At 33.8% G+C, this 23136-nt stretch overlaps 1 protein-coding gene across 1 annotated transcript in view; it reads left to right on the forward strand.

Moving 5' to 3' along the window:
• The window catches only part of GMDS (GDP-mannose 4,6-dehydratase), a 751186-nt gene that overhangs the window by 614334 nt on the left and 113716 nt on the right, over positions 1-23136 (forward strand). Inside the window, exon 9 of the mRNA XM_074270339.1 lies at positions 17194-17290. Within this exon, the coding sequence (XP_074126440.1) occupies positions 17194-17290 (97 nt within the window). The remainder of the gene's footprint in view (positions 1-17193; positions 17291-23136) is intronic.

The raw sequence follows: 23136 nt of genomic DNA on the forward strand, positions 1-23136 counted from the left end.
ATGAATAAATATTACCAAAGGAAAAGGAAAATGACTCAACCCTTCATGAGACAGACTACTTTGAATTTGAGAAGAACATGAAACAACAACACACTGTTTGTAAGTGGTTTAAAAGAGAAATGAGAATTATGAGAGCAGAATTTTTGATCTGCACAGCAGAAATAATTAGCAGAATAGAAAACTTGAATCTGCAAGGTAGAGAATAACTGATTAGGAATCCACAGAAGTAAAGGACAATCTAGAAAAAGAAAAGTAAAAATCAATAACACTTTAAAAAAAAAAAGCACTCTCTCAATTCAAACAAAATATATTGATCTTGAAGACAACATATGTAGAGACAATCTGAGTATTATGCTCCAAGAATAACAACAATTCAAAGAAATATTACAAGAAAATTGCCTGGAACTTCTGGATACAGAAAAGTAAATATCAATTGAGAAAATGATGAATCATCTCCAGAAAAAGACAAACACAAAAAATGAAAGTGAGAAGAGATAAGAAGGAAGAAACAAGTGTGGCATGATCCTTTAAGAATAACCTTAGGACCATTATAATTCAATAAACTTGTCCTGATTGATACAATCATTAACTTAGACTATGGCAAGAGGAAAATCCAATAAAGGGTAAAATTTTGCAAAGCTAGGTAGATTGAGTGGAGATAATGAGTGAAAGAGAGAAGGAAGGAATATTCAAATCTTCCTTTTTCTGCCAAGGAGAATAACCATTGAATGAAAATCAGTGGTACAAAAGTAGTTAATAGGTTGCCCAAACCCCAAATAAGAAAGGATTTTCTAAAAATAATTCCTAGTTATTTTCAATAAACTCATCTCCAGCCTGAAAGAACTATATGCCAGTATACTGAAAAAACTGATAACTGCTATTGTTGAGCAATTTGTTATATTGAAAAATTGTAGAGAAGAAATAAGGTATAGTAAAAATAGGCAAATATCACATGAGGAAAAAGAAAGTGAGTAGAGTCTGCAAACCATTGATCCTGGTTGTCATTTCTGGCAAAAATTTGGCACTTATTACTAAAGAAATGATTTTAAATTATTTCAAAGGAGAGAAGTAAAACTTCTGGGCCACATAATCCACTAGATGAAGTATTAAATATTTTCTTCAGTCCCCACTGACTATCATTAAAATTCCAAAAAGCTAGAGCAATTTCTGCAGAATCCATAGGACAAAAAGCAAAAAAGGCCAACAAGGTAACAGCCTTGATTAGCCATGGAAAATGCTATTCTGCACCTCTCACCAATATCCTCTAGCTCTGGCAACATTCATAAATATACCTTTCTGACCTACTCAGAGATTTCCCTCCTGCTGAAGAATTTCTACTGGTATACCCCACTTTTACCATCTTCCAATGTCCTGTTGCAACTATCAAAGAACATTAGGTCTCAGCACTGTGAGTAGGAGGAGGAATGACAGATCAATAGAAACTCTGCCCAGAACACTGATTTTAATACCCCCTAAATTTGCAAAAAAAGGAGCAAATGCAAACTCATTCTCTCAGCACTAGAGAAAAAAGGTGATCTAGGGCAGGGAACTAGGGCTGTACTGAGCCTGAAGTAAAGAAAACTGGAATTCAGCTGGGACAAGTCCTATCTCCACCAAGAATCTTTTTGGAAAAGAACCAAGACCAGTGAAAAACAAACTTCCAAAGTAGGAGGAAGTTGAGACTACCTTTTAATTTAGACCTGTGAGTCAACTTATTTATAAAGACATTTATAAAGAAATTAGAAAGTAAACAACAGAGCTAAAAACAAAATATTTCAAAAAGAAAATGAAATAAAAACTTGGAACATAAATAATTCAGTAAAGAAGATGCAAAAATTTATAGACAAGATGAGTACCAAGATATCCAAGAGATTACAAACCTATTGAAATACATATTGCAAGACAAAGCAAATTGAACCAATATGAAATGGAACAACCAATGAATTTCCAAAAGAACATTAAATCACAGCTCACATTCCATAATGATTTAAGAGAGAAGTCAAACTCATGAGAAAAATGAGAAGGAAATAAATAGCAGAATTTATGTCTTACGAAACATAAATAATTAACAGAATATGAAGACTTGAGTCTAAGGTGACAATATAGGAAAGAAGCAAAAAGTAATAACATTGAAAGATATTTTCTCTGAGCAAGCAGAATCCATTTATCTCATAGAATGGGTATATAGTTTTTTAAAAATTAAGGATCATTTACCTCTAAGAAAAATGTGACAAGTCAAGAAGCATGTACACCACAAGGAAAGAAAGAATGCAACTAAACTGCCCAGAAATTTTGAAGGGGGAGGGGAGGTAGTAATAGGAGGTAATACACCCATCAACAGAATCTACATATTATCACCAAAGGAAAAAAATATGCTTCAAACTCCAAGATATTTAGTGTTTAAATTGAATAGTTCGAATGATGTATAACAAATTCTGGAAGCAACTGGGGAAGGAAAAAGACATTCAAAAATAAAGGAAATTCAATTAAGACAGAACTATTTGGCACCCACCAAAGACCATAGAAGGGAGTGGAACAACATTTGGATATTCAAAAGATGCAACCAAAATGAAAGATCCTGCAAATCTGAGACCAATCATCAATTTTAAAAAGGTGGGTATTGAGTAAAAAAAGAATCATTTGAAGCTTTGCTATAGGGGAGAAATACAAATGTGAGCTTGTTATTCTACTTGAAAACACTCCAAAAAACAGAAACACTAAAAGTAGGTAAATAAAATATCAAGAAAAAATTAAGTAATGAGATAAACTTACCCATCTCTAGAGATTGTTAAAGGAAAAAAATAAGAAAGAATAAGTCATAAGAATAAGTCATTAAGAGTTTAAAGAAAATAGCAAGAGATAAAGATGATAGCAGAACTTAAAGAAATAAAGGAAGTGATAGTGGAGGAATAGATTTGAAATTCCAAGAACTAAATACTATATCCTCATTTGTTCTGGCAAATCAATGTACTTTTCGGAAGCAAATTTCAGAATGAGAGGATATATCTAGTCTATGGCTAAATAAAAGAGAGAAAATAGCTCTTGAAGTCTCTAAGAAAAAAAAAAAAAAGCTATAGGAGAAGTGGCAAAGACAAAGACTAAAAAAAAAAGAAAGGGGGAGATTTTGAACCGATATAGGAAAGAGATCCCACTGAATAGCATGTTCATGGATTATATTCTGTAATGGGAGATGGTGACCTTACAATAGATCGAATCTGAAATAGATTTAGGATGAAAATGGAAGAAATTTACTGGAAGCAATAGGAAAACTGAAAAACTGAAAAAATGGAAGCAATCTTAATATTAAATTTCTGAGATAAGGAAATATATGCTTTATATCCAAGATTCAGGACAACAGAAAAAAATAATATCAAAAGTCATTCAATAAACAACTGATTTAAGGACATGAACAGTTATCAAAAAATACAGTCATGTGAAAGGATATTCTAAATCATCAATAATAAAAGAAATACAAATCAAAACAATCTTGATACTTCACTTTACACCCTTAAAATTGCCCCAAATGACAAAATATGGGAAGAGTTATCATAGGAGAAATCATCTTGTAGATATAGGAACACTGATATTCTTTTAGTGGAGGAATTATACAAATAAAGTGATTAAAGCAGCCAAAGATTTAATTACTAGCTATATAATTCCAAGGAGTCATTGATTAAAAAAAAGAAAGACTCCTCATACACCAAGATATTTATAGCTAAACAAATTGTAGTATATAAATATAATGGAATATTAATGGGCAGTAAAAAAAACTACCAACATAACAAATACAGAGAAACATGGAAAGATTTATGAACCATGCAAAATGGAATAAGCAGAGCCAGAAAATAATATAAACACAATGACTATAACAATGTAAATGGAAAGAATAACAAACACAAAGCAATCAAATCTATGTGATGCAAAATCAGAAACAATTTATGTTTAAGGTATGTTTAGGAGATTCCTCTTTTTACTCCTCTATAAAAGTATAGGGTCCATAGCTTAAGAACATTGTTATTAAAAACAATCAGTTTTGCAGAGGTTTTTTTTTTCTTTTTCTTCATTTTAAATTATTAATTATATTTCAGGTGCATCAAACTGATAAATCCTGTAAAAATTCTGTATGCACCCAACTGGACTAAAATATAATTGAGAAATTCAATAAAGTAAATAAAATAATATAACAAAAAAATTAACAACAAAAAAAGAAAATACAATTAAAATAGATGTTAATTCATGATGACTTCAGAGATTTGTTTCTATTTTGAGTCCAATACTACTGTTATAAAGAATGGCTTCCAGGGAGATGAAGGGGAAGAGATTCAGTGAGTAAAAATCTATTATCTAAAAACAAAAAGAAGAGAGGGGTGATGATGATAAAAAACTCATGGTTCATATTCTTGTGCTGTTTGACCTCTGAGTGACTTTGGGCCAATCGCTTAATCTGTCAATGCCCAGTTATGTAAAAAATGAGAGAGTTTAATCTGATTCTTTCTAAGGTCCCAACCCTTATGATAGTGAACTAAAAATATTTTCCATTCATTTATTTGCTTTTTTTATTGCTCCAAAGTTTTGTGTGCTGCACACAGTGTTGCAAGTGACTTATCTGTTAACGATTACTCTCCATCCCTTTTTTGGAAAAGTGAAAGAAAATTTAAAGGAAAAATTTTTGAGGGTTTAATGAGTTCACCATAAGAATCAGTGCACACGGTCACTCTAAATATGTATTATCTATGTATATGTTTTATCAACTCATCATCCATACACACACACACACACACACACACACACACACACACACACACTATTGTAAAGTTCTTTGAGAGCAGAGTATCATGTTATTTCTTGTTTTTGTTTCACCAAGACCTGGCATAGCTTTTTAATTTGTGGTTGTTCAGTTATTTGTTTGTATCTGGCTCCCATGTGGGTTTTTTTTTTTTTTTTTTTGCAAAGATACAAGTGTCATTTGTCATTTCTTTCTCCAGTGGAGTTAAGTGACTTGGCTAGGGTCACACAACTAGTGAGTGTCTGAGGTCCTATTTGAACTTGTGGTTTCCTGAATCCACGTTCTATCCTCTGGGCCACTTAGCCACTTCTCTCAATAAACATGATGCTTCACATGTTTATTGATTTGAGCTGAATTAAATTAAATTATTTCTTATTCAAATCTCATCAACAGTAGGACACAATGCATTTGATTATAAACCATATCCAGTGAGAATTCTATAATCCAAATCCTGGAATGTAATGCAACATTTGGAAAGAGCCTGAGAACTCACCAAGGACAATTTAAAGTATGACCAATGTTTGTGACTTCTATAAATTGTTATCCAACCTCTGGACAGCTCTAAAGATGTGATTCCATTTTGGAATTGATCTTTCTTCCTTATATTAAACCAGAGTATGCTATTTACAACTTCTGCTTATTACTGTGAATTGTTTAAGCCTTCAAAAAAAATTTCCTTTAAATGTTCTCAATTTTTTTTAAAGGGGATGGAGAGTCAAATAAGTTACTGCAATCCTGTGTGAAATACACTAAACTTTAGAGGCATATTAGAAATCAAAAATAATTTCTTGAGAGAGTTAAAATCAAGTAGGAGGTAACATATATGTGTGTGCATGTATGTGTATACACACATGTGTACATATGTATGTATGTGTATTTCTGAAGATGGAAAAGCAGCCTCAGAGGAAGGATGCCCTGAATTTTAAGCCTCACCTTTAACTCATTTTGGCAGCAGTGACTGTGGACAAGTCCCATAACCTCAAGTGTCATGTTCCAGGCATCTTTCTAAAGACAGTAACTTGTAGACCAGCTACCCATCTGCCTTTATGAAGGAAATTGCTTCCCCAAGAATTTTCCTATATTAATTAAATCACAAATTCAGGCCCAAAAATGAAACAATAAGAGAGCAATAAGAAAGTAATATTCTAATATGTGTGTAATATTATGGTTCAAATAGAAAGCATCTGCTCTGACCGAATGAAGAATGAGGTAGGTTTTCTATTGGGAAGAAAGGGGGTGTTTTTTCAATAGAACTGGGAAATTATTCCTGGAGAAAATAGCTTTTGAACTAGATCTTAGAGGAAAAAAATGTATAGTGGGTATAAGTTGAAGGTATGAGGCATCAAGGAAGGACAACATTCTAGGTGGGTGGAAAGGGATGAGAAAAGAAACAGAGGCAGGAATGAGCAAAATCTATGTGGGAGAGGACAGTGACAAGCAGATTAGCTGGATTACAACAGAGGTTGGGAGGATTAGGGCATGAGGTTGTCAGGGTAGAAGACAATTGACAAAGTATGGGGACAGAAACTGGAAAGCTTATATTTTCCCAAACTACCAACTCCCTCACCACATTCCTTTATCTACTATGGCCTCTCACCCATATGCACTTTAATTTTAAATTTCTGTAAAAATCTATGAATTAAGGGAGTTCAGAAATTTTAGATTAAAAAGTTTCTATATATTTTAAAATAGTTGTCATCCCAGCTAAACTGAAAAAGCCCCCAAATGAAGAGGATTAGAAGTCTTCTCAATAGAGAACATTCCACAACCCAGGTGAATACACACATAAATACAAAGAATATTTTCACAAACCTAAACTTTAGTTTTCTTTTGCTATTTTTTGACATGTCCTTTTTTTTTTTTTTTTAAACTGACCTGTTCAACACTTTTGGATTAGACACCACCACACACCAGAATTTTCTCGATTAAGCTAATCATGCCCATCAGCATTTCTTAGATAGAATGTATCGGGGAAAAAATGACTTGAAAGGGAGAGTCTCTCTTTTCAATTGTCCATACTCCAGAGATAATGAGAAATAGGAGAGAGTCAAAGAAATAATGACTCACTAGCAATTCCTTATAATAAGTAATTTTTGTGTGAGCCTAATGAAGATGGCGGTATTCTTTTAGTAGGAAACCACACCCATTCTGCTTATTCCAGCCATGTGAAATAGAGGTGTTGTCTGAACACAGGACTAGGAGCCAAGAATTCCTACCTTGCAATCCTGGCTCTGATACCAGGTCCCTTTGTGGCTTTGGGTAAATTGTTCAGCTTCTCTCAGGTTCTGTTTCTTTATAAATTATATCACCTACCACTGATGGTGCTAAGATTACTTTGGTTAGGGTTTGACAAAGTCATCATGGGCAATGTAGAAAGCTTGAGGAGAAAAGGTAGTAACTATTCCTAAGTAGTGCTTTCAAAATGAACATCTGTGAAATAGATTTAATTTTTAGTGTATATGATTTTGTGTTATATTATTAGAGACACCTAAATTTTTCACTCCAATAACCCAGTTAAAAGCAATATCTTTGGTGATGTGGAGCAAAGACCATTTCAATGTCATCTTTAAAGACCTGTGAGAAAAAAAAGTATGGGTTTATTACATATAGCATAACTTGTAGAACATCATTTTCTGACTTACCTTGAACTGCATTTATTGTGGTAACAGCCTCCTAAGGGAACAGATGCAGTGTAATGATGTATTATAAAATAACAGTTCCCAACTTACAAATGATTTGGGTTCCAAAGGGAAGGGCACAAATTGATTTTGTTTTTAAATTTAGAATTTGTCTTCCCTTAGAGATATTATAACTGCTAGTGAGTGCCCGGACACCCCATGAAATCCTATTTACTCTCCAGTATACCAAAAGTAAACTAAGGAAAACATGGGTTAAAACCCTATGGATAAGTAGGATTCTGTCAGATTCCTGCCCAGGATCTAGTTCCAAGTTCTTGACATCAAAGTGAAGGAAACTGCAGTTCTTGGTGTGGAGAGAGAGTAGTTGAAGAGGAAGTATATAATCTACTGGAATTATTGGTGTCAGAGATTGAAGCTAACTTAGTGGAAGTATAGGAGCATTCATAGATAAGGCTCTTTCTAAGTAATAGACTGTGCTATGTCTAACATTGCCATTGGAAAGTTATTGGCAGCTTGCATACTCCCATGTATCCAAGTCTTAATTAAAAGGCTTAAAGAAAAATTTTAAGCTGGTGTCTTATTAAGGTAGAAGCAAGAATTAAATTTCTTTTTTCTTAACTGTTATTCTACTATCTACTTAATGGGACTCCTAACTTATTTAATATCATGCTTAACACTATAATTTTTAATGTTTTTATATTATTATTTAATGCCTATTGAGTTACACCAATGTATAAAATCACATTGTACAGAAGTCCTGCCCAATGGGTTTGGACTCCAAATTAGTGGGTTTCATTTCCTGTTAATTAGCTGAATCTTATATTCCCAGTTCAAGCCACCTCCATTTCATTAATATTGAAGCACAGCTTCAAGTCATAATGTTACTTGTTAGGACAAGTTAGCTTTTAAACTTTTGCTTGTTAATACAAGTGTTTCAAGTATTGTTGTAATTGAAGGGTTTTGGCCCTTGGCCCAAACTTTGCTCACCAGCCTCAATCAGAACTGTTGAAGAAAAGAAAGTTAATTTGGCCAGCTCTGATAGATTTTTTTTTCTTTTACCTGTTTATAATTTCATACTCGGCATGATAATGTTGTTGAGGTTAATTAGGTACTTTCATAGTGGGTAGGGGCAGCTAGGTGGCATTTAGGCTCGGAGTTAAAAGTCAGGAAGAATCATCTTCCTGAGTTCAAATCTGACTTCAGATATTTGCTAGCCGTGTGACCTTAGGCAAGTCACTTAACCCTGTTTACCTCGGTTTTCTCATCTGTAAAATGAGCTGGAGAAGGAAATAGCAAACCTTTCTGTCATCTTTGCTGAGAAAATCACTCATGAAGTTACAAAGAATAAGTCTGACTGAAAATAACTGAAGAATAAAAACAAGTAGTAACTAGATTACAATCCTTGCAGGCAAAAAAACAAAACAAACAAACAAAAAAAAACCAAACCTAAATTCAAAGTCTAGTTGTGTGACCCTAGACAAAGATTGCTTAATTATTCTGAATTTCAGTTATCTCATCTATAAGATAGAAATAATAGTAACATCGCACAGGATTATTATGAGGATCAAATTTACATATGTGCATATATGTATGTATATATGTGTATGTTATAATATTTATGACTTTCCAAGCTTTACAATACTATGTTTTAAATGGCTATTATTGTTATTATTACTACTACTACTACTATTACTAGAATACACAAATCCTTTGAGCAATATACCTGTTATCCTTTCAATAGGTTTCACCATTTAGAAGCCATCTTTTGAATAAATTTAGTAGAATATGGCCACAAAAAAAACCAGTGCAAATGGGGAAAGCTATTAATTGCTAAAATGTCCAATATTGAATAATCAAAGAATCATGGATCTGGAGCTGGAAGAGATAAACATGTGCATGTATATGTATTTTAATTTCCCCATGGAATACTTTCAAAATAGATACAACTACTGATGGAAGAGACAGAATATTTTCTTTATTTTTTCAAGCTTTATTAATTATAAATATTTAGATTGACACTGATTTAAAAATAAATTTGGGAAGTCTTTATGGGAATTTATAAATCTCATTCTGCCTAAAGTCCATCTTTGTTAATAAACCTTTTTCTTCAAAAACAAAAAACAAAAACAGGTTACATCCTCCATGAAGCCTTCTCTGATTCCTCAGCAAGAAATTATCCCTTGAGTCTTTGAGACTGTTCCATTTGGCCTCTCCCATGCCCTTAATTGTTTTCTATCTGATATAATTATTATTTCTGTACTTCTCTCATTCCCTTTACTAGAATGTAAGCTTCTCAAGAGTGAAAACTATCATTTTTTTCTCATCATTAGCCTCCAACTCAGCACAAGGCCTTGTATAGAGAGAACATAATAAATATTTTTGAACTAAATTGAATGACAGTCAATTAGTGTATGACTTCTTTTCAGTTATGAAAACATTACTGTGTTTAATTCATTTAATTTCTCTGAACCTTAGGTTTTTTCATCCATAAAATGACAATTAACTGCATGATCTCCCGTCTAGCTCCAACTCTATGATCTTCTGTTATGTGTACATTTGTGTACATGTCAGCCAAAACTATGCCAAAGTTTAACATCTGTCCAAAATAGGAAAGAACAATAAATGAATTTATGATTGTGACAGGCATAACATATGAGTGCTCTGCCTCAAAACAACATGACTCCCTATTGCTTCTAGGATAAAATATACATTTCTTAGCCTAGCATTCAAGGCCTTTCACAATCTACTTCATCTTACATTTGTAGCCAACTTCATTTCACAAGATAGTACTTCACACATTCTATCTTCCACCGAACTCAAATACTAGTTATTCTCAAACTCAGTATTTCATGCCCCTTCTCTGAGTATTCACATCAGCTATCTAACTGTACCTGGAATGCTATATGCTATCATGTTTTTTCAAGTGATTATTAGTAAATTTTGTTTCTTTTTTCAAAACTTATCTGTTCTGATCCTTTGATCATTATCCTTTGGGGAACTTTTTTTATTCTTCTGACTTTTTAATTGTATCTTATAGATTCTTAATGTCAGAATATTATCAAATTTTTTACCATAAATATTTTTCTCCATAAATTTCTTTTTTTAATTTTAAATACATTTTTGTGTAAAAAATTCATCTATTTCATCTCAAATAACTTTTTCTATTTGATAATTTTTCTTCTCTCCACAATTGAAATAAGTGTGGAATATTTATTTTCCTTTTAATTTGAACATGTTTAAATAATTGTTTCAATTGGAATTTGTTGAAACATATAGTGGAAGGAATGGACTCATTTTAAAATTTGTACTGCCATATTGAAATGGAGGAAGGAATCAATATTCAGTTTAAAAAATCATTAAATATCTATTCCTTTTCCCAATTTAAAAAAAATAATCTTTGATGTAGCAAACAGTCTGATATGTGCTGGGCTATATTTTATTTCTGGGTCCTCTGTTCCATTAATCACGTGCCAGATAATTTTGTTAATTGGTACTGTGCATAGTATGTTTTGAAATCTGTCAAAGATCACAGAGTCTAGCTATAGAGCTGGAAAGATTCTTAAAAGTAAATCTACTTCAGAGAGGTTGCAGTCATCATGGAGAAAATAAAGGATATAGAAAGTGTTACAAAGGTAGAATTGGCAGAATTTGATCACAAATTAGATGTGAAAAATAAAAAAGTGAGGCATGTGTTAAATTGTATCTTATTTTGGTCCCCTTTTCTAGTCACTACTAAGTAAATTCTTAAGTTGCCAATATCAAGTGTCAAAAGCAGGAAGTAAGTTTGCAAAGGAGAAATCTGAAGCCAGATACAAACTCATCAAAAATAAAAAGAGCATAATTTACAAATTGTATCATATAGTAACCCAAAATCACTTCTTAGTAATATGTGTCAAATCTGAGGAACCTATCTAAGGTTTTCTCTCAGGGGATTTTTTGATCCTATAATATATGTCTCAGATAAGTTCCAGATATCCACGGTGAGACTAACCAAATACCAAATAATTTATAATTCTGAAATGATATGGATATGTTAGCTTTAAAGTTTCACCAACCACTTAGAGATTTGGTTTGTTCCTCAAAAAATAAAATAAAATAAAATAAAATAAAAGCTATGAAAATGAGACTTCAAACTCATGCCCCTGTCCCAGTCTTCTTCCTTCTCCCATCATGCTAAGGGATCCCAACTCTAATCCTTGGTTCTCTGCATCTTCTTCCTCACACTGTCTTCCTGCCTTTATCACCCCATCCCCTGTTATCATCCTCTTTTACCACTTGTTTCTCTACTTTCGGTTCTGTTTGCCCCCCATATCCTCAGTACCTTATTAAAGTGTGATTGCAGTTTCATTTCTCTCTGACATTGTAGTCTTTCCCAAGGGACTAAGTGTGCCTCTGCCATTTCATTCTTTAGCAAATTAGTTATCAGTTCAGGAGTCAAGGATGACCTCTAGGCTTTTAATCCAGATGACTGGGAATATGATGGTATCTTCAACAGTAATAAGAAATTAGGAACGGAGGAAAATCTGAAGGGAAAGAATGAATTTGGTTTGGGATTTGTGGAGTTTAAGATGTGTGCAGGACATCTAGTTAGAGATATTGAATAAGAAGTTGGAGAAGCAAGACTGGAAGTTGGGAGAGAGGTCAGGACTCAATAAATAGACCCAAGAATCATTGACATAGAGATGTTAATTGAATTCATGGGAACTTTAGATTAAGTGAAATACTATAGAGGAAGAAAAGAAAAGTGCCAAGATCAGAGTTGAAGGATATATTCAAGATGAAAAGGACTAACTTTGATAAAGATCCAGGAGAGGAGATTGAGAATTATGGGTTAGATAGGTAGAAAGCAAGCAGGAGAGAACAGCTTCCCAAAATCAAGGAGGAAAGAATATCAAGCAGAAGAAGCTGGCTAATATTGCCAAAAGTTGAGAGAAGTCAAAAAGGACCAAGAACAAGGATGAAGAAAAGAGTGTTAAATTTAGCCATTATGAGATCATTGGTAACTTTGGATAAAACAGCTGCAGTTAGTTGAATGAAGGGTTAGGAAACCAGACCAAAGAAAAGAGTGGGAGAGGAGTAGAAGTGGAGGTAATCATCATAGATGTCATTCTCAAGCATTTTAGATATTACCAGTTGAGTATGATAGATCTATAACAAACTCTTTGTGTAAATGTGCATGTGTGTGTTTAACTCTCCTTTGCCCATTTTAGATAAGAATGAAGTTCTTCTGAGTTCCGTTCCCTGCTCTTTTCCTCCATATTTACCTAAATTGTAAGAAGAAATATTTGCTCTTCCTTCCTTCTTTTCACATTGGTACAATCCTCCTTTTATGCTTCTATTTCTCCTCTTACAACTCTTAGAAAAGAACCAGGACATATCCTTATCTCCACCCAAGATCTCTCTTTTTCCTTACCTAGATCATTCAGTATCTTTGGAAAACACTGATGTGCTGAAAAGACATTTGTTTCGTTTTCTCTAGGAATGTTAGCACTGTATCATCATATAGGCACATATTTCCATTTGCTCAAATGAATTTACTTTTCTCGATTTCTCTGACCTCTTCTGTTTACATTTTAAAGTTCCTACTCAGCAATGATTTTTTTTTCATCAGAAATGCCTGAAAATTTTCTTTTCCATTAAAGGTCTAATTTTTCCCCCAATAGGGTTATAATCAGTTTTGACTGGTCAAGTTATTTTTGTATATAAATCTATATATTTTACCTTTTGTGTTATTGTATTCTAAGATATTCTCTTCTAATAGAACCTGCTAGATTTTGTGTTATCCATACTAATTCCTTAATATTTTAACTATTTCTATCTGGAGACTTCCAGTATTTTTCTTTTCCCCAGGATGTGGGAGCTTTGGGGTTTAACTAAAATATTCCTAGGGCTTTCCTTTTCAGATTCCTTTTAGAAGGTGATCAGTGCATTCTTTCTGTCCTAGTTTTGCCCTCTGATTCTAATAGAGCTAATAGACTCATTTATTATTTATTGATATAAAATTCCAGCCTTTTTTTGGGAAAGGGGGGTCTATAATTTTTTAGAGAACCCAGTGATTTTTTAAAAATTATCTCTCTTTGATCTCTTTTACAGTTCAGCTGTTTTTTTACACCAGATATACTACATTTTTTTCCAATTTTTCAATTTTGTTCTAATATTTCTTTCTTTGATTTTATGTAGTTTATTGTAAGTTTTCAGAAATTCCATTTCTTGGTAAGTTTTACCATTTTCTCTTCTAAGCTACTTATTATCCTTCTAGTTCTTTCCTTAAGAGTTTTTATTTCATTTTTTTCTATTGCCTCTTAATCATTAATTTTAATCCTGTTATTTAAGGTTTTACTATATTTGGCATATGGGATCTATAGGTTAGAGGTCCTTCCTCTAGTCAGACATCCATCTTAGCAGGAAGTCCTAGGGGAAATTTCTAAGCCAAATAAGGGCTCCCAAAGGATAAAACAGACAATTTTGATTAGATGAAATTGAAAAAACTCAAACTAAAACAATGTAACTAAGAGAAAGAATCTACCCATTAGGGAAAAATCTTCATATCAAATATCTCATTTCAAGAAATATAGGAAACTAACAGAAAAACATATTAGACCAGGATTCATTCTTTAGCCTTTAAGTGATAAAAGGCTATAAACAAAACTTTTCAAAAGTAGAATGGAAAACTATTAATAACCATATAAAACAAGGGTTCTTAACTTGAGGTCCATGGACCTCTTTGGATCCATAGGCAGTTTTTAGGGAATCATGAACTGGGATGGGAAAAAAAAAATATGTCTTCATTTTCACTAACCTCTAGTTGAAATTCAGTATTTCCTACCATTATAAAATATGAAGGCAGCAAACATACTTCTGAGGAGAGATCTACAGGCTTCATCAGATTGGCAAAGGAGTTCCTGATATACACACAGAAAAGTTTAAAACCCTTGAGATATCTATTTATCTATCTATCTATCTATCTATCTATCTATCTATCTGTATATATATATATATATATATATATATATATATATATATATATATATATATATATATATATCTTTAATCATTTCAAGATGTTAGGATTTTTTACAAGGTGCTAAGTCACTTGAATGAATAGAGACAATCGATTTGATCCTACAAGGAGATGTTATGGACCAGAACTTGAAACAAGGTACTGAGTGGAATTGAGGAGACAATGATTAAGTCTTAATTTAGCATTGATTTAATCCTACAACAAATAATGGTTTCTTTGTGATGAAATGATTGGTGTATACTCAGTGTGCACCATATAAGCAAGAAACTCTCAGGGCCAAAAGATACAGAAGCCCACAATCCCACTCTCGGAGGCAGAGTCAAGATTTCATTCCCATGTCTACCTTCCTGCTTTGGATTCAGAGGGAGCTAGAAACTGAAGCTGGCTGGAAACATTCTGATAAGAGCTATTAAAGCCAGCAGACCCCCAGGAAAAGATTCAAGACTTTGAAGGGCACATTTTGGGGGATGGAACTGAATTGAAAGGAAAGCTGCCTCCAGAAGCTCCCCAAGAGATCTGCTCCCTGAGAACGATCGCGAGTTAGAGACAACAGAACCTCTACATCAAATAATTAATAATAAGAGAAATACAAACCAAAACAACTCTGGAATTTCACCTCATGATGTAGCAAATTGGCAAAGACAGGGATAATCATATAATGAATCAGTACTCCAGCCAAGAATAGATTCCTTAAGTTCTAACTCTGTTCTTTCCTCTAAAACATACCACTTCCTCTGATGAGAACACTAGACTAGAATCATAATCCACATTTTAGGCCTATTCTTAGGGCACCTGTGAATCATTTAACCTCAGTCAGGTAATTTATTTAATGTTCTGATTGCTTCATTTGACCCTCACTTTGATTATCATATACACATCTATGATGTGTATATAATTTTCCTGTTTTCTTCTCAAGGTATTCAAATTCAGCCTTAAAAATAAGCATCTGGAGGAAAAAAAATTAAATGATAATTTTGTTGTATATGAAAAAGGAAGATCAAGTTGTGCATAGAAGATTTGCAGTTCCCAGTGCAATCATCTTTTTTTTTTTATTTTACCATGTTATGGAAATGCTTGTTTTATTTTATAAATATTTTTAAATAGGAGAAAAAATAAGAAATTAAACATCAAAATTGAAGTGAAACCTAAATTCTTTGAGTTTCCTTTCTAATTTTTTTTTGCCAAATGATTTAATTTTTCAAATAGGAAACAAGATTATTTGATATAAAGTATATTCAAGTGTAGAACTGTAAAAAGTCTAAGGTCAAGAGTAAATCAGTGGATTAATTTCTAAAAGACAAGGAAGCAAAAGACATAACCCACAGTTTCAGCTAGTAGCTGGACTTGAGGTTTATCTATATGACTTCCTTTTGTCTGTGTAAGATAGGGCAGTGCAAATCAGAGTCATTATTTGTTCCCTTGTATAACATAAATGGTAGGGAATTAAAACTAAAATCAAAATAATAGAACCAAATCAAAGGAATATTGGAAAAGTAATGAAGACCTGCACTAAAGCATTATTATTAATACCTCCTTCTAAATAAGTCACATTTTTTTTGATCTTGCATTCATGGTATCAGAAAATAACTTTAGCTATTAGTGAGGCAGAGAAAGCTAGCTAGGGAGATACTGGTTATTATTTTCAGGTTTTAGAGTTGAAAGGAGCCGTATTGGTCATATAGTCCAAACTTCATTTTACAAATGAGGAAACAGCTCATATAAAATCAAAAAGGAAGTAAGAATTCATGTCTTCATGACTACATATCAGGAATGCTTTCCCCAATACTAGATATGATTTGAGAGTTAGATTATCATTTGGATGATAAGTAATGTGAATTCCAAAGTAGAAGAACAAACAAATCTTCACTAGATTTTTCTAAACTTCCATGTGGAGTGTAACTTTATGGAAAATACATAATGGTTGTAGTACTAAATTCTAGTTGGAAAGACCTACATTCATTTTCTGCTTTTGATACTTATTAGTTATGTGATGCTGAACAAGTAAATTATTTAATCTTTCCTGGTCTCAGAAAACTCCTTAGGTCTTATCTACTGAGTAATGGATTTTGATTTTCATTGATGGAGAAAGGTCCTATTCCAGGAGTTCCTTACATTTAAGAACTTGTGGACTTTTCAAGTATTCAATGTGCATCCAAAATGAATTAATTTCAATAATAACAAACTATAAAACATGACTGATTTATGAAAGAAAAAAAAAGCTAAATAGAATTAATATATAAATTGAAACAGAAAACACTGATTGGATAATCAATCAGTAAGGGCTGTTCCAGATGGAAACAATTAATTGAAAGTTTCAAAGAATTTCTATAAAATGGACAAAATGTATTTTTAAATTTCAATTTGAGGGGTGATCTCCCCAATTGAATAAATTCTCTAAAGAAAAGTGAAGCATTTGAACTATCAGAAAAAGTGACTGTTAATCTTATCTATCTGACTTGTAAATCTTAAATGCTTCATGTTTTCTTTCAAAAAATTTTTCTAAGAAAAAGGAAGAGCTACCACCTCCCCCCAAAACAAATATTCAGAAAGGTTTCAGAAATCATTGTTGATATTGTCTGGCCAAAATTGCTGCATTTGTTTCTCTGCCTAATGAATCTTTGCACTGAGGTGGGTGGGAGGTAGAAGGGTACACATTATTCTGAAGTGGCCGAAAGCCTGGCCAAATGCTGCTGAGATCAGAGCACTGAAGCAATTAGAAGCTGATTAAGAGTTTATCTTCTTTACAGGTGGGAAGGAAAGAATGAGAATGAAGTGGGTCGGTGTAAGGAGACTGGCAAGATCCACGTGACTGTAGATCTCAAGTATTACCGGCCAACTGAAGTGGTAAGAAAGATTTCTTACAGCCAAGTAATCTAATCACTCAGCCAACAAATTGCTGCATTTGGCTAGCTGTCTGTGAAAATGGTCTAAATGAACTCCTGCTGCCAGCCTTCAAAAGCTCTCCATTCAGCTCCCTGGCTATCACTCCTCTGCTGGCATTTCTCATATCAGAACAGAATGGAGTCAATTAGAGATGGGATAATCTCTCCACAAAATGCATCATATCGGGTTGGAATGGAAGATTAGAGCATACATAGAGCACAGGTGTTTGCAAGGAATTAGAATCATAACCATACCTGAAATTGTTAGAAAATAGGGTTCTTCTTTCCTAAACTCAATCAAACGAGTATTATCATTTCAGTCTGAAACTGTATTGAAACCTTTTGAGACATTTAGTGGTGAGAATTGGGAGATGCAAAATATATTAGAAATACCTGAATATAATATGGAGCAGTAGATTTGAGGGATAAATGAGTTCAAATCTATAGGTTATTTTTCAAAAGACATACTAAACTGCGAGAATCCTATCAATTTAAAATTGTTTTTGTTTGGATTTTGGATTATGCATTATGTTGACATGTCTTTCTGGGCCAGATTTCCATCTCAGCTGTATCCAATAGGGAAGGGGAATCTCCCTTTGAAGTGAACTGAAAGGAAATCTAACTAATTATTTTTTTAAAAAATTTATTTAGAATTTTTTTCCACAGTATATATGCATGAATAATTTTTTTATAATATTATCCCTTGTATTCATTTTTCCAAATTATCCCTCCCTTCACTCCCTCCCCCCATGACAGGCAATCCCATACATTTTACATGTGTTACAATAAAACCTAGATACAATACATGTGTGTAAATACCATTTTCTTGTTGCACATTAAGTATTAGATTCCAAAGGTGTAAGTAACCTGGGTAGATAGACAGTAGTGCTAACAATTTACATTCACTTCCCAGTGTTCCTTCTCTGGGTGTATCTACCTCTGTCCATCATTGATCAACTGGAAGTGAGTTGGATCTTCTTTATGTTGAAGATTTCCACTTCCATCAGAATACATCTTCATACAGCATTGAAGTGTACAGAGATCTTCTGGTTCTAGGAAATCTAACTAATTCTTAAACTCACTTCATAATGTTCTGTTTCTAGCAAAAGGGTAAACATATTTAACATATCTGTATAGACTGGAGGAAAGAAAGGAAAGGAAATGCCCAGCACTTAATTTGTAGGGGTGTAGTGTCAATGCATTGTACTGGTATGGGGAGTTGTCCAGGTCTTTGACAAACAGCTAACAATTGTTCACTGTGCATTTGGAGAGTGGGTGTGCCAAGAAAAGGATGTGCTCTGTCTCCTGGGGAGGAAGATACCAGCCATACTGCTGCTGACACAGCGTCAACTGTCTGAAGAGCAATTGAGTCTCCCTGGCATTCTCTTCCTGATTGGAATGAGGTGCCACAAGGGCGTAGTTGTCCAGGGGATTGCAAAAAAACCACCAAGCATGCACACACGCACACACATGAACACAAACATATATGTGCACATATACTTTCCCCTCTGTGTAAATAATATATTTCAATTTAAGGGATGACCAACCATCCAAAATGAATAACCTCTCTAAATGAAACATGCAGAAATCAGATAAGCCAACAGAAAGGCCACTCCTTAAAATTATTTGAACGTGGCAACACCAAAATAGTTTCAAAAGCTAGGAAGTCATTAAGAATGGATTGTCTGTCATTCTTAGTTAGGCAAGGTGTGGGATTGATAAGAACACAAAACAAAAGAGGTCTCTGGACAGGAAAAGGACACTTGGCCCAATGAGGCTATGTTCTTGAAGTCCATATCGACCCCTTTTTCCTGCCTGGCCACCATATCCTCCCTCAATTCCTTTTGTTCATTCAGATGGCATCGTCATACCTGTTTCACAAACCTAATTACACTTAGGCTGTTTGAACTCAACAATTGTATTCTGCTCCAGATGTTTGTTGTTCTTTAGCTGAAACATTTTTCCCTGTCTTACCTTTGACTGTTTAATTTCTGATTTTGATACCTCTTTTCATGTTAAACCTCTCCCTCATCAACTCGAGCACAGTCATTTAACTCATTCCACTTAAATTTAGTGTTCAATAGGGCAGATTCCTTTTCTGTAGTGTGAGTAAACTTTTAACCTCCTCAGGCCTCCCTCAGAAAACCAGTTTTCTGAAAACTTTCTGAAAGCCTGACAGCCTTATGCTGTATTGTTTCCAGGGTGATAATATCCTTCCTGTTGAAAGGTGACAAAACTGAAACAGCATTGTAAGTAAGCTCTCACTTATGTATGTACAGTAATAACAATGATATGTTTAACCTCACAAGATACAGAGATCCTTTTCAACTAAACCCAGAAAAAGCAGTGAAGCTTATCTAGAGTGTATTAGAACCCAAAGAAAAGTAACATTTAATTCTTCCATTTCTACAAAGCACATTTCTCTTATTTCTCTTCTTTTTCTCTGTTAAGCTGGGCTTCACAGGTTTCTGCATCTTTTTTTCTTCCCTCCCAGCAATTTCCAACAGTTCATTTTCCCTAGAGTTCCCTAGAACTCCCGAAATATCCTAGAATCAGAGGCATACTCCAGAATCTCTCTTGATAGTAAAGTGCTTAGGTATGCAGCCCACACTAAGTAGCCAACTCTCTCTATTGTGAAATACTTGTAAATGACTGATAGACTAGAACCAAAAGGAGAATTTAAGGGGAAAATTCTGGCATCTTGGTCTCAGAGAACATAAAGTGCTTTTTATAAACCCTATAAAGTTTCATAGTACAAATAATTTATCCTGATTTTGAAAGTAATTTGCCAAAGGTTCCATAGCTAATGAATATCTGAGGTGGAATTTGAATCCAGATCTAGATCTGTCGTTCTTTCCATTATACCATTCTGCCACTCTAAAAGCAAACCTATGTTTAAAAAGAGAATCAGAGTTTTATGCAAATTATAATTTCAAAAAATAGGCCCCTACTATGTGCTAGGATCTGGTGAAGTTACACAACAATTTGAGCTATCACTGCATAGTTCCTATGTTCATAAAATTGACAGTCAAGTGAGGAGATTTACAATATACACAAATAATTTTAATGCAAAGATAATGTATGACTCACACATAATAGAGATGCAAACAAAGTTCGGGAGGGGGCACAGTTGAAGTTTAAGAAGAAAGGCTTTATGGATATCATAAGTGATCTGGAATATTTAAGTTGAGTTTAGAGAATCAGTTGAAAAAAATTTTAGACATAACATTTGACTTCACTGGTGAAGGGAATTCCCAGAGGAAACTACCTCTTAATAATGCAATTTAGTGGAAGCCTGGACCTGGGCAGCTGAAAATCTCACTGGCAGTTTGTGGCAGAAAGAAGACAAGTCTTTTCGATACCAAACTGCCTTACTATGCATTATGCCAGACTCTTTCTCTAGAACTCTTAATAAAGAGCATGTATTTATATAGTAATGAATTAATATTAAACTTTTTTAAACTAGTAGCAACATCACATAGCAGGAATTCCTTTTTTGCATTTATCTCTTCCCACCCAGTTTTGCTTATTAGAGTACAGCCCTAAATGCCACTTGTATAAAGATGTCCCATGTTAAAGCAGTGGATAGAGTGCTAGACCTGGAGTCAAGAAGACTACAAATCTGGCCTCAGAAACTTACTGATTGTGTGATCCTGGCATGTCACTTAATCTTCCTTCTTCAGTTTCCTTAGCTGTAAAATGGAAACAATCATAGCGTTTACCTCCATGATCATTGTGAGGATAAAATGGAATAATATTGGTAAAGCATTTGCAAACCTTAAAGTGCCATTTTAATTCTAGCCTGTGCTTACATGTGGGTGGGTGGATGGGTGGGTGGATGGGTGGGTGGGTGGGGGTATATAGGCATTTCAGGTGAAGTGACTTGCTCAGGGTTAAACAGCTAGTATCTGAGGCCATCTTTGAACTCACATCCTCCTGACTCCAGAGTCCACATTCTATCTACTGTGCCATCTCACTGATAGCTAGTTTTACAAAAATCTTTGTGTCTTTGCTTCTTTACTACATAAGTATCATTGAAAGTTTTATAACTCAGCAAGCTTAATCTGTTTGTTCTGAAATAAAAGCAGTGATATCCATGTGGTTTATCACTAAAATTAAGGCACTCTTCTTCCTAGAAATATATCAAATCCAATATATGTAAACATATTTATACAATTATTGCACTGCACAAGAAAAATCAGATCAAAAAGGAAAAAAAGAAAGAAAGAAAATACAATGCAGGCAAACAACAACAAAAAGAGTAAAAATGCAGTTGTGATCCACACTCAGTTCCCACAGTTCTCTTTCTTGGTATAGATGGCTCTCTTCTTCACAAGATTATTGGAACTGATCTCAATTATCTCACCATTGAAAAGAGCCACGTCCATCAGATTTGATCTTCATATAATCTTGTTGTTGCCATGTGCAATGATCTCCTGGTTCTGCTCATTTCACTTAGCATCAATTCATGTAGGACTTCAACTTCTGGTAATGCTGTCATCAACATTTTGTTTAGCATTCTATGTTTCTTAGAACTTCAGGCCAGTATATATGTGCCTGTATAAGATCTGGTAAATTTGCATCCATATTATAGTTAAAATCTACTATTCTCTGTAAAATAGTATTGTTTCTGTAATAGAATTGGGGTGGAGGGAGGTGGAAGGACTCACTAGGGTCTTCAATCACCAATCTGGACTCAAAAATAAATAAAATTTAATTTGGAAGAGGGAGGTCTTTTCCACTTCTCCCATATTCCGCAAAGAATTAGGGTCAAATGTATACGTATATTGTATTTAATTTATACTTTAACATATGTAACATGTATTGGTCAACCTGCCATCTGGGGGAGGGGGTGGGGGGAAGGAGGGGAAAAATTGGAACAAAAGGCTTGTTAATTGTCAAAAGCTATATATATAAAAAAATAATGAATGGATCAAAGAAAAAAAAAAGAATTACGGTCAATATGGGAATTATACATATTAGATCCAAGTGGAAAACAAAGACAAATCAACCTTTCTACCTAACATTTATTTATGTTCATTTATTATACATTTTTAGTTTTGTTTATTTTATTACAAGTATCTTTTATATAGCACTTAAAAGTCATATCACTTCACAAAAATTATCTCATAGGGGCAGCTAGATGGTGCAGTGGATAGAACACCAGCCTCGAAGTCAGGAGGAGCTGAGTTCAAATGTGACCTCAGAAATTTAACACTTCCTAGCTGTGTGACTCTGGGCAAGTCACTTAACCCCAATTGCCTCAGTAAAAACACTCCCCCCAAAAAACAAAAATTTATCTCATTGTACCCAGGGAGTTATTCCAATTTTGCAAATGAAGAAATGGAAAACAAGAGGTTAAGTGCTTTGCTCAGTGTCACACATCATGACTGTCTGAGGCAGGATTGGCATCCATGTCTTCCTGACTCCAAATCTAAAACTCTTATCTATTGACCTACCTTATCAGTGGTATGAAAAAAACACAGCATTTATGTAATCAAAAGCTGTAAACCCAAAAATATACTAAATAATTCATCAATTTCTTTATTTATAAAATACTATTATATATTTCTATGACTTTTTTGATTTAGCAGAAGAAATGGGAGACTGAAATGGTTGTTTTATTTCTGTCTGTCTTATATATAAAATGAGGGGTCATATTTCCAAGGTGCCTTTCAGCTCTAAAATTCTATGCCACATGCAGTCTTCTCCTAATATATCACATTTCTGGACATTACATAGGATATGAAAAAGACCTTGGAGGCCATTTAGTACAGCCTCCCTTAGTATATATGTGAGGAAATTAAG

The sequence above is a fragment of the Sminthopsis crassicaudata genome, chromosome 1 (genome assembly GCF_048593235.1).
Source record: "Sminthopsis crassicaudata isolate SCR6 chromosome 1, ASM4859323v1, whole genome shotgun sequence".
Classification (NCBI taxonomy): domain Eukaryota; kingdom Metazoa; phylum Chordata; class Mammalia; order Dasyuromorphia; family Dasyuridae; genus Sminthopsis; species Sminthopsis crassicaudata.